The following is a 12,795-nucleotide window of genomic DNA, read 5'->3' on the forward strand; positions in this document are numbered from 1 at the left end:
TCTATTGTGAGGATATCATTAAGTTTCTTTGACGGTTCTTAGGGAATTTACCTTTGGGGTATTTTTTTGTTTCACTATCTATCACACTTGTACTAGCGTTGGACAGAAGATATATCAGGGGCAATCAAATAGCACTCTATTTATTGATTCTAGCCCATAGCGAACAACTAATGTCATCTCAAAATTTACCGATATTCTACCAAGGCACAGCACATTTTTCGTAAGCTCTTCATGGAAAGCACGTACGCAAAGTATTTATTATTATGTTTTATATGGGCTTATGAGTGTCGCTTCGACCAAGCTGTGATCTATTGTGACGGCCCTTTAAAGTTCATTACTAATGCCCGTTGAATCCAGGAAATTCCAGATTCTTTGGGCCGTAATGCTCTGTACCTCATAGGGTTCCAGTATATGTCGCCCTAGGTAGGTACTTCTTTTGGACATTAGTGGTCCGCAGGAGCAGAGAATGTGCATAGCAGTCTCCTCTGACTCTTGGCAGAACCTGCATGTCGCATCTTGTTTTTTCCCTATTTGAAACATGTGTTTGTTCAACTTGCAGTGTCCAGTCAAAATTCTAGTCACCGCACAAGTTTTGTGTCTTTTGAGCCCTAGAAGCTCCTTAGCAGTTTTGCTGTTGAACCCTTTGATTAGAGCTTTCGAGTGTTCTTGTCCTTTTACGAACTTCCACCAATCGATTGCTCTCGTTTTTTCTATGTTGTTGAGCAGAGAATATGCATCCCGTTTTGTGGTTCCACAAAACGGTTCTGGGCCGACCAGGGGTGTGTCTGCGCCCTTTCTAGCAAGTTCATCCGCTTCTTTGTTTCCGTTAATGTCGGAGTGCCCTGGTACTCATCTAAGTATAACTTTGTTGGAATAAGCCAGTGCATTTAGGTTTGATTTACAGTTCTGGACTAGTTTTGAGTTTGACTCAAGAGATTCTAGTGCCAGCAGAGTAGCCTGGCTGTCTGAGTTGATGTAGATATGCTGGTGTCTTAGGTTTCTATCCAGGTTGATCTCCGCACATTTGTTGATGGCGAAGACTTCTGCCTGGAAGATTGAGGCCTGTGTGCCCATGCTGACGCTAGCTCTGAACTTAGGTCTCTCACCATAGATCCCACATCCTACATCATTGCCTTTCTTGGAACCATCCGTATACCAAATAAGGCTTCTCTCTTCGACGAACATTTGGTCGTTAGTCCATTTGTCTCTAGGAGGTATTTCTACTGTGTACAGTTTAGTAAAGTGACATTGAGTGTGCGTGTCATCTGTGGGCATGCTAAGGGTTCTATTTGCAAAAACCCAGGCCTTTAGTTTGGTTAATGCTTGAGAGCGCCATTTTGGCCTGTTTAGCGTGCGGATTCTGTAGACGCACTGCTTGGCCTCCTTTTGCACCTGCAAGTGGAGTGGTATAATATCCAGCAGTGCATCTAGGGCCGCTCCCGGTGTCGAGGAGAAGGCGCCTGTTGCTGTTAAACAAACCGTGCGTTGCAGGCTGTTTAATGTGTCTATTGCCTACGCAAAGTACCTACCTAACGTTCCTTTCTGCCTCTAAAGGAGATTTTTCCCAGCAGAATGGTTGTCGCTCATTAAATCATTATTCGTGTTAATCGTGTATTATAATATGAATTATAGTTCGTTCTTTTAGCATTAGAAAGAACTTGCAAGAAGGTAAGCGATCTTTACATGTCTTTTAATTGAAAAACGCTTTTTAAAAATCAAAAACTATTACTTATGAAAGCAGAAGAACATAAATTATCGTATTAGATTCATAACTGTTACATATTTGCCGTAACTTATTTTTAAAATGTGTTTTTCAATTAAAAGACACATCAAGATTGTTTACCTCATTTCTAATGCTAAAAAAAAACGAACTATAGATGATTGTCTTAGGATAGGTACAATACGTGAAAAATGCTTCTGATGACATTGAAAACATTACGTTACGTTTCACTGTGATCTCGTGTGTGTGTGTGTGTGTGTGTGTGTGTGTGTGTGTGAGGGAGAAAAAGAGAGAGAGAGAAACTGTGTTACCTTACGTAAATAATAAATAACTTTGCATCAGAATTCACTCGGCAAGCATTATTCAAACCCGACGTGACAGGTTGCGAGCTTACTGTGTTTCAGGAAGCATACTCTACCTTACCTCTGCTTGTTGTATATTATTATGAGTCACCTAGTAAATATTCTTTATTCAAATACATAAGGGAATTCACAGAAACATGAAATAAAATTATTGAAACGGTTTATATCACGTATATTGAATTCATACCTACTACATCCCGACGTTTCGAACCCTTTACAGCGTTCGATAAAATAATCCGTTTCAATAGTTTTTCTTTGGAGAGTGTAACACGGGTGTTTTAAAAGGGGGTAAAATAAATGAATGGAAAGCTCCGGCTTGTCAAAAATAAAAACAGCCATGTTAACAAAATAAAATTAAATAAAATAAACTAAATGGAAACCTTGCTGTAGGAAAGCTAGGAGGAGAAACAATTAAACAAATTTAAATCTAACAAACTTTATTAACCTAAAGTTATAGTGTAAAAGCTCAGTGGTATAGCTGGGTCGCTTCACAGGTTCATGTCATAAGGTTTACACCAATTAATTAATTACTAAAGACTAAATTTCGAAATACCTAAGTTTTATGCACCAGAACTTTCAAAACTTTAAATTAAAATAACTATTGCTCTAAATCACATTTTAAATTTGTAGCCGAGCGCAGACGCAATTTAAAAATTAAAGATGCATCAGACCGACCTCAAAAACTGCTACCGGACCTGGAGCGGCGGGGAGTGACCTCGCCTATCCCCGGGAAGCTGACTGCTAACCTGGTTGGAGCCGGCCAGTGCAGATGACGTGGGACAGATCCCACAGCATCATTTTAAAACTTCAAATTCGAAACATCTTGAAACTTCTATAAACATCAAAAGCTTCTAGAAACATCTAGAAACATCCCGGCTCCTGCAAAGCGAGAAAAGGAAATATTAGCCGATGCCCTTTATGGCCGCTAGAGAAAAAATGAAACAATTCGAAATTTAGCTCACCGCACTGGAAGCTGTTAGGACTTCTGGCGGAGCGCTCCCTTCCCTCGAGCAGGAGTCAACTCTGTAAAGAACCAAAACTTGGTTAAGAACAAACCCACAATGTTTCGCGCCATTGTGGAATTGATCACAACTAAATTCCATTTATACTTACTCAGTGGAACACACCGAAGGACTCGAACTGCTTCCACCATTTTGACCACCATGTGGAATGTGTGGTCTTATCACAAAATAGGGCTCATGCGAGCGTGCGTCCCCGGAGGGGTCCACACATCAAAAGTGCATGTCACCTCAGAATGACCTTCTCATATGTTGAGAACAAAAGGCAAAAAAACAAAAGTAGGGTGCCAATCCCCTGAAGACACAAATTCTTCGAAAATTCTGAACTGATTATTTAGACAAATTCACTCATGAGCCTAAGAAATATATTTTTATCATTAAATCTAATAAGGTTTCATTTCAGAGCCACTTTGTAAGTCTGTAATTTATATGTTTTGTTTTACATCAAACTTATTTTCTATCTATAAAAATCATACCTAAATCATACAAAGTTTTCCTGGAGTGACAACATAAATATCTCAAGTTTTAATTATTTTTACTCATATGACAACCCCGACAACAGATAAGCATCAAAAGGTGCATCTGAATGCAACAGATTATGCAAAGAAGTGCAATCAATCGAGTTAGTTTGGGATATTGTTAAAATCGTTGAAATAAGAAAAGGAATTCAACCCAAAAATATTAATTTAAAATCTAAGAAAATGTCTACGTTACAATACCCCCCTCCCCGATTTTAAGGTTCAACGTAGGTGAACCGCTCGCTGTCCTCAGCGACTTTCATCCTAAAACAAAATTTAAAACAAAGTGAAGGCAAGAAAACTAACCTATTCAAACTGATCTAGAAAACCTAGAATCTAAACAAAAAGTCTGACGCAACTTCGAGATTCAAAACATACCAAAAATGCTCTAAAATAATCTAAAAGTAAAATCATACTAACGTTAAACAATTTAAAAATACTGCTGTTCTGACCGAACAAAAAAAATCTAAATAATAATCTCGAACCCACGTCAGTACCACGGAAGGTGAAAAAAAAACTATGCGGCCAACTGCGCTGCACATAGAAAAAAACCTCAGTCTATCCTTCCAACCCGTAAACAAACCGTTGGCCTTCTCAGTACAACGCGACAAAAGCTTGTTGTGCTGAGAAAGCCAAAAACCAACCGCCAGGACCGATGTTCAGCATTCCTAAAATAAAACTCAGCTAGACCGGGCGAAAATGAGACCCATAATAGTCCCCTAACTATAAGCCTTCAACGAAAACCTTTTTTTGTAACCCTACCGGTTGAGGACACTAAGGCCTGTCCCAACCCTTCAGGTAGACAACAATCATCAAATTAAACCCAAAAAATCCAAAACGGCCCTTTGAGTTGGTGAGGCACACCTGTCCCCCCAACTCTCCGGAATCAAAAACCAAAACAAAAAAATGGTATACCTAAACAAAAACGAGGTATATAGCAGGTGAGTGGTTTGTCGTCCTTGGCGGCACGACGACTGGTACAAGACGAGGGGTCGTGCGTCCAAGGATAACTCCCCTAAACTCTAAAACCATAAATACTAAATCGAAAAAATTTCAACCATTTGGCTGAGTTGCATTGCGGTAGCAGGCATGTAAAAGGTGGCGGAGACACCGAGTGCCGTTCCAATGCCTTCAAAAATGGCTCATTGGATCGTCAACACGATAAACAAAAGGTACCAAACCAAAAGGGGTACCGCGGTCGATATGTCCAAAAAAGCAAGAACCCAATTTAAAACAGCCCCTCAAAAATGGTAACTGCTGGGTATGAACCCCATACCGACCAAATGCGTAGCCACAAATACGCAAAATTTGCACAAAACCGTGCTCGAGTGTGGTAAGCACTCGAAACCTACTACCGAAATACAAACCCTTGGCTATGTTAAGGACTCGCTCTGACCTTAAAAGTGAGCAAGTTGTTTCGCCCCATTTATACATCACGCACTTCACCATACCGTTCATATCTCATCTGTCGCCCCTACCATACTTCACGTATTACAAATCCCGATCTTCCATCTCCGCAACAAAATTAGTAGTGAATACAGTCAGTGCTGTTCACCACGTACCGTGCATAAAGTCGTGATTGGATATTTTACCATAATACCCAACACTCCATACGAGACAACCGTGAAACAAAACGTTCTTGTGTAGGCGAGGCCTTGGAAAATACCACCTTCTTGAAAACCTACCAAAACTTGTGTCAAAATTCTAAACATGCCAGCCTTATTCGAAATTCCCGCCAATTCTCAAACCGAGATTACAAACTGTATTCTTGGCGAAATAAGGTCTAAATTAAAAAAAACTACTTCAAATTAATATCTCACATTAAATTTGAGTACTAAAAAACCAAATCTCGTAACGTTATAAACCAAAAATCCTATAGTAATATTGTATTTAACTAAATAAATGTCAATATTTAAACAAATTACAAAATGATTTTCCAAAAACGAGCGTTTTTATAAACGCTGAACTCGTTACGAATTAAAGAAAACACTACTAAAGTTTACGCGTTTCCGAACGCACCCTTACTCTGTGTCAAAAAAAAACAATTTCATGGCTTAACCTTACTTTGCACTTTAAACTACAAAGAACAAAACTTTGGTTGCAAATACCATTATAATTTGGAAAATTACCATCTAATATGAAACACAAGTCTTACGTTGTGTGAAGTACCGGTAAAAACTCGAATTACGGTAAATATTAAATACGCTAAATCAGCGACTCAAAACTACACAGAGTTAACCGAAAACTACCAAAAATACAGGTAAAACACTAAATCTTGAGATCAGGAATCATCTTATTTCATACGATTATCCCTCTCATTCCAAAATAAACGCTAAAAGTCATTTCAAAGTCAAATAAACTCAACTAACCAAAAATTTGTATTGCATACCTTAAAATTGAAGTGAACTTGTTACAGATTACATCAAAACCGTGCTGAATTTGGATATTACCACTACCAAAAACGAAAAGCCTCCAGTCATTTCTACAACTGGACAGCCGGATCACAGGAATTTCTAAATTTGAAAATGAAATCATGTCTATTGTTCTGGAACTATAAGCGCTAACACGCCGAAGAAGAATATCTTCCTTTAAGAAGTTAAATGATCATGAAACACCACAAGCATCTCGCCGGACACTACTGCCAGACCAGACTTCCATAATAAACTGGCTCCCCTGCGGCTATGCGGAGAGTTCTGAAAAAACAAAATGCCGACATCGCTTCCACAGCTCCTTGGACCTAGGATGATCTCCAGATTGGCCTTGACCTTCCTAAATAAATTTATTTATCAATAAGCTGTGAAATTGAGTGTTGCGTTTCAACTTTAATAAACTAAATATGCTACTGCATTGAAATTTCTGGTGCTCCATGTTTACAAAAACTGTGCTGTGTAAGAAAATAAAATAAAATAATGTTAAGATAACTATTGTTTTCCTTAACAACCTTGAAATGTGGTGAAATTATTATGCCTTCCGGCTTAACTGTTAAAACATAAAAATTTACAAAATTCACTATAAAACATTTATGAAAGTACAGTTCCATCAAAATTCCAAAAATTCACATATTTATCTCCTAAAATATGAAATTCTAAACCAAATATAGATTACTACAAGTGATCCCAAGTGGCAAAATTGTGTACTCTTATCATATGTTACAAAATACAAAATTCTTATTTTTTCATTGAAATTTAAATGTCAAAAGTGAAACCAAACGAAATTCTAGTGTCAAAACTTCAAAATAGTATCCAAATTGATTAAAAATACAACACGTGTTATTGACATCTGTCAAGTCAGCAAAATTTTATAACCTCTAAATGTATCATACAAAATTCTATGATTTTCGAAAACAATTACATGTAAATGTACAGAAAACAGCATAAATGTGAGCAAATGCCCAAATTATGGTATGCAATACTTAAAACATCTTTGAAATGTAACAAAATACTCTACAAAAGGTGAGTTAAACAAAATTATTTTCTGGTGCATAAAATAAGTCTAGACTTTTCCTGCAGCAAAGGTATTTCTAAAAAACATGTAAATTCTTGGGCGCCATTGTAACATGGGTGTTTTAAAAGGGGGTAAAATAAATGAATGGAAAGCTCCGGCTTGTCAAAAATAAAAACAGCCATGTTAACAAAATAAAATTAAATAAAATAAACTAAATGGAAACCTTGCTGTAGGAAAGCTAGGAGGAGAAACAATTAAACAAATTTAAATCTAACAAACTTTATTAACCTAAAGTTATAGTGTAAAAGCTCAGTGGTATAGCTGGGTCGCTTCACAGGTTCATGTCATAAGGTTTACACCAATTAATTAATTACTAAAGACTAAATTTCGAAATACCTAAGTTTTATGCACCAGAACTTTCAAAACTTTAAATTAAAATAACTATTGCTCTAAATCACATTTTAAATTTGTAGCCGAGCGCAGACGCAATTTAAAAATTAAAGATGCATCAGACCGACCTCAAAAACTGCTACCGGACCTGGAGCGGCGGGGAGTGACCTCGCCTATCCCCGGGAAGCTGACTGCTAACCTGGTTGGAGCCGGCCAGTGCAGATGACGTGGGACAGATCCCACAGCATCATTTTAAAACTTCAAATTCGAAACATCTTGAAACTTCTATAAACATCAAAAGCTTCTAGAAACATCTAGAAACATCCCGGCTCCTGCAAAGCGAGAAAAGGAAATATTAGCCGATGCCCTTTATGGCCGCTAGAGAAAAAATGAAACAATTCGAAATTTAGCTCACCGCACTGGAAGCTGTTAGGACTTCTGGCGGAGCGCTCCCTTCCCTCGAGCAGGAGTCAACTCTGTAAAGAACCAAAACTTGGTTAAGAACAAACCCACAATGTTTCGCGCCATTGTGGAATTGATCACAACTAAATTCCATTTATACTTACTCAGTGGAACACACCGAAGGACTCGAACTGCTTCCACCATTTTGACCACCATGTGGAATGTGTGGTCTTATCACAAAATAGGGCTCATGCGAGCGTGCGTCCCCGGAGGGGTCCACACATCAAAAGTGCATGTCACCTCAGAATGACCTTCTCATATGTTGAGAACAAAAGGCAAAAAAACAAAAGTAGGGTGCCAATCCCCTGAAGACACAAATTCTTCGAAAATTCTGAACTGATTATTTAGACAAATTCACTCATGAGCCTAAGAAATATATTTTTATCATTAAATCTAATAAGGTTTCATTTCAGAGCCACTTTGTAAGTCTGTAATTTATATGTTTTGTTTTACATCAAACTTATTTTCTATCTATAAAAATCATACCTAAATCATACAAAGTTTTCCTGGAGTGACAACATAAATATCTCAAGTTTTAATTATTTTTACTCATATGACAACCCCGACAACAGATAAGCATCAAAAGGTGCATCTGAATGCAACAGATTATGCAAAGAAGTGCAATCAATCGAGTTAGTTTGGGATATTGTTAAAATCGTTGAAATAAGAAAAGGAATTCAACCCAAAAATATTAATTTAAAATCTAAGAAAATGTCTACGTTACAAGAGTCATAAATATGATATCAATATCACTGTTTAGATATTGATATCATATTTATGACTGTTAGGAGTCTTAAGGTAAACTTTTAAACTTGTGAGACAGCATTTAAATGTTACTTCCAAACTTGTTGTTAAAAGTACTCACAAATTTTATTTTGTACCACTCATAACTTTTAAGTATTCCAAATACAAGTGCGAATAAGTTTGTCTACTTTATTAAGCTTTCTGGATTTAAATTAACTTGTTTCATTATAGATATTACATACGCAAAACTGAGCGTATTCAAATTCAGTAATATTATTAGCATATCAACTATTCTATCATATATTACTAATATTTCCCGGATTTGTAACTAAATATCACAAATTACGCCGTACAAAATTTGCATGTTTGGGCAATACCTATTGATAAAATCCATAAATTCCATAAATTTGTGTTTTGTGTTTTGTACAATAAAGAGTTTATACATACATACATACATAAAATATACTCTCTGTAAACACGTTTGTTTACCTTACAACTCTATAAACATGTATTGATTCATAACATAGCTACATGCTTACTTCTGCTAATGCTAATTAATTTATATGCCAGTTTCGTGCTATTAATCGGAATTTTGAATCAAACTGAAAACCCACATTGTTTATGTCAAACATGGGGACAGTAACCGCGGGGACGGTTACTCCTTAACAAATTTCCGTGACACACAGTACTATTTAATAATATCGTAGAGCTAGCAGCTTCCTCTCACGAAGAATAAGTATTGCAATACAGCGAGGAAATGCTGCCAGCATCTACGGCACTATACCGCAGGGGAATAGTTGTAAGTTATTTATTGTAAGATTCGTTTTAAGTATTTATTTTTCGATTTAGTTTTTAAGTTTTATGCTAGTTTTTTAATTCTGTTTTATTTATAGGATTGTAAGTAATTTTAGTCCACTGATTAATAATAAGTATATAGTGCCAATGCCTGCTGAGACCGGTTCATAGGTGTCTATTGTTGCACCTGTGAACGGATTCCAGTAGGCGTTCTACATGACATTAAAGCTCTCCAAGGGGCCTCTACATGTTGGATCTATATCCCCACGCCTATCAAAAAACCGGGATTTATAGGCCCGTGAGAGAAGTATATATTATTAACAATAACTGTTTATATAAACACTGTTCCTCCTCACTCCATAACGCCTACGCATAACGCATAAAACATGATTGACCCGTTTAATATATTTAATGGTTGGTCCCGTAATGCGCCAACAGTTCTCAACCTGCTCCCAAATATTTCACTCGAGCATTAAAACATTGTTTAAAATAATTTATTGGGGTCCATTATAAATAGCAGAGTAACAGCTTGTTTGAGACAAATTTCTCTTTGTTGTCGATTCACCCGTAACTTTGTCATTAGGCCGATTGCAGGCAATTTTGTCATTAACGACGGTTCAAAATGTGCTTAAGGATAATCATTGGCAATTAAACTTGCCTTGGTTTTGTGGAGGTTATCCGGGTATTAGTGCTTGGTGAGTTATGGTTTGAAAAATGAGCCTAAATAGATGTTGTTCAATGTTTTGTTGAAAACGCTTGGAAATGGAAGTTGGAATGGAAGTAAATACTGCCTTTACTTATCTTAATATTTATATGGTTGTATTTTATATATCGGCACTACTTTGAAAAAAATCTCGTATCTTACACTACTCTCACGCACTCAAAGTTGAATTGCAACTTCGTATTGTATGCATCACATAAATACCAGTTTTTATAAATGCAATTGGCGGTTGTTGCAAGCAAACATTTAAAATACGAGAAGTATGAAAATTGGCAAAAGCGTATTTTTACCATTTGGCTGAGACTTACGTTCCCAGAAAAAAAAATGGCAATCTATAGAAATGTAACACGATGTTAAATATTTCCGATCTTAAACCAATTCTCAATGCAGTAAATATTTCTCGCATTTGACCCTTACCGCCTAATGTTGCTTATTAATCTCTTGTACGCTAAGGGCCTCGTGCGTTATTTTGTTATTTATCGGATGGTCGGGCGTTATTGCCACCTTCATTAATCTCTTGGATTCTTGAAGGAAATCCCACAAAAAGCATTGTTGCCCTTAATGATAAATGTCGGGTGCGATCCTTTCTCTCTTTCTTTTCCACATCTGCTCTTCCGCTCACGGCAACGTTTTTAAGGCGGGCGTAATTTATCTGTGAATTGCCTGGGACAGTTTTATCCTTCTTTCAGGTAAGAGTTTCCGAATTTTGGTATGAAAGAATGTTTTTAAGAATTTCTTTAACTGCCGGACAGTTGGTGATTTATTACAATAGCTGTAAGCGAGTGGTTTAGGCGGCATTATATTCATTGGTGTATTTTTTTCACTATACCTACCGATTATGATCGTATCAGCTACTATCACTAGCCAATAGAACAGTCTAACACTCCTTTATAGGTCCGAGTAAGGTTATAAATAATTGATTTTCATCACCCATCAAAATTATTTAGACAAAGTACCTACAGATAAGATTATAAGTTAGGTAACCGTAACAAAAGGGCCAAGATATCTGTTCGCCCTTAAACGTTTGAACATTAAGTTTGTCATTATCCTATTGAAAATTTAGTTATACAGATATTTTATAGGCATAGTTTAAAATATATTTTTGTCATTTTTTAAACGATCATCAATTGAATTTTCAACATAGCAAATATATTTACCATTATATTACTTAATATTTAAGTGAAAAGGGCGTTTTTATTATTAGTGATTAAATCCCCTTACAGAAGCAACTCAAATTAAGACGTCTCTACAATAAAAAACTTTGTTATTCCAGCCATGAAAAAGTTGTACGATTACATTAATAATTGCACAGCGTTCTCAAACCTCGAAACAATGTCCCCATTAGGTTAACCGAGCCATTTTCTTCTGAAAGACACAAATAGGTAGTTAGGAGCGGCGATTTACCTGTGCATAACCTCTAGCCGCCCGTATTTCAAACCTTGCCAAGCAAAATGAAATTTTATATTGTCAACACAAAGTTCAAATTAGAGTGGAACAGGATACCTATTTATAGGTCTCTGGACTGCTAGAGGATAAAGGTGATTGCGATGCATAATTTCACGTTCTCTACAGGAACCTTCTAGGTGTAATTTAGCACGATAAACCGTCGCACAATGCTGTATTATTTCCTTGGTATTATTGTATTCGTCGACAATGGCTTAATACGGTTTATTTTGTCGTTGGTTCTGGCTTTTGTACTGTAAATATCGTTTCTGTCTTTAATCTTGTACAAAAATAATATAAGTAACTCCTAAAAGAAGTAAGTACTTATTTGACGTAAAAACATATGTAGTATAAGTATATAGGAGAGTTACAATTCTTAATTATATTAAGATCTGATCTTGTTTTTTATAGAATACCTTTACCCGAATTGTAAAGGTACCTCATGTAACAATTTTTCAACTTTTAATGCACTCTTTTAAATGTATTCGCATGTGCCTTGTGCAAAGGCTGTCCGAGGAAATGCTGCGTGCATCATGGGCACCTTTGCTCCGGAAACGGCAGGGAGCGGTTTGTTTTTTAAATTATTAGTTTTAATTTTTATTTGTAAGCTTTAGTTGTAATTTAATTTGTAATTTGTATCCTTTTAGTTTTAGCAAATAAATATTTAACCTTAGCATTTATTATGTTAACAATTTGCTACCAAGCAATCTGGATAGTATAAATTTAGGTTAATTATAAAAGTAACATTTTCATTAAAATAATGATTCTTGTTTTCCCTTGTACACATTTTTATTGTTCCAACCCATCGTTTTGGCCAAGTGTCAGGCATCAGTAATCATTTCCCTAATTAAAATTGAACGAGCAAAACTCTAACTTTTTCATTGAAGTAATTCCACCGACTCATTCGATGAAATTTGCTCATTTCTATTAAAAAAGTTCTTCCTAACTCTGGTAATTGGTACGCAGGGAATTTTACGTCTGAAACAGATGCCTTTAATTCAAAAGCAAAACTTTTTACTTATAAAAAATTTAATTACCGAAGCATTTTTACAAAATTGATTGTTCCGTATCCGTACGAAACTTAAACAAGTACGAGGAAGAACCGGCTTTCCAAGAGGTTTAGATAATTTAAAACTTTTGATAGGTATTTACCTCCATTACCTTCTCCAAATGGAGT

General features: G+C 36.3%; 1 protein-coding gene and 3 long non-coding RNA genes across 4 annotated transcripts; 1 reads left to right on the forward strand and 3 right to left on the reverse strand.

Moving 5' to 3' along the window:
• Positions 1-324: 324 nt before the first annotated feature.
• Positions 325-1,275, reverse strand: LOC134668672 (uncharacterized). Its single transcript, XM_063526114.1, has 2 exons — positions 903-1,275; positions 325-842 (listed from the first exon to the last, which is right to left on the reverse strand). Exons 1-2 carry the CDS (start codon positions 1,273-1,275, stop codon positions 325-327), a joined length of 891 nt encoding a protein of 296 aa, XP_063382184.1.
• A 1,227-nt stretch (positions 1,276-2,502) lies between these two features.
• Positions 2,503-5,069, reverse strand: LOC134668567 (uncharacterized). Its single transcript, XR_010098801.1, has 2 exons — positions 3,045-5,069; positions 2,503-2,961 (listed from the first exon to the last, which is right to left on the reverse strand). It is a non-coding gene; the product is annotated as an uncharacterized LOC134668567 (long non-coding RNA).
• A 105-nt stretch (positions 5,070-5,174) lies between these two features.
• Positions 5,175-8,307, forward strand: LOC134668569 (uncharacterized). The gene is made up of 2 exons (XR_010098803.1): positions 5,175-5,879; positions 6,036-8,307. It is a non-coding gene; the product is annotated as an uncharacterized LOC134668569 (long non-coding RNA).
• Positions 7,327-8,636, reverse strand: LOC134668568 (uncharacterized). The gene is made up of 2 exons (XR_010098802.1): positions 7,869-8,636; positions 7,327-7,785 (listed from the first exon to the last, which is right to left on the reverse strand). It is a non-coding gene; the product is annotated as an uncharacterized LOC134668568 (long non-coding RNA).
• Between the last annotated feature and the right edge of the window lie 4,159 nt (positions 8,637-12,795).

This window comes from Cydia fagiglandana, chromosome 11 (genome assembly GCF_963556715.1).
Source record: "Cydia fagiglandana chromosome 11, ilCydFagi1.1, whole genome shotgun sequence".
In the NCBI taxonomy this organism is placed as follows: Eukaryota; Metazoa; Arthropoda; class Insecta; order Lepidoptera; family Tortricidae; genus Cydia; species Cydia fagiglandana.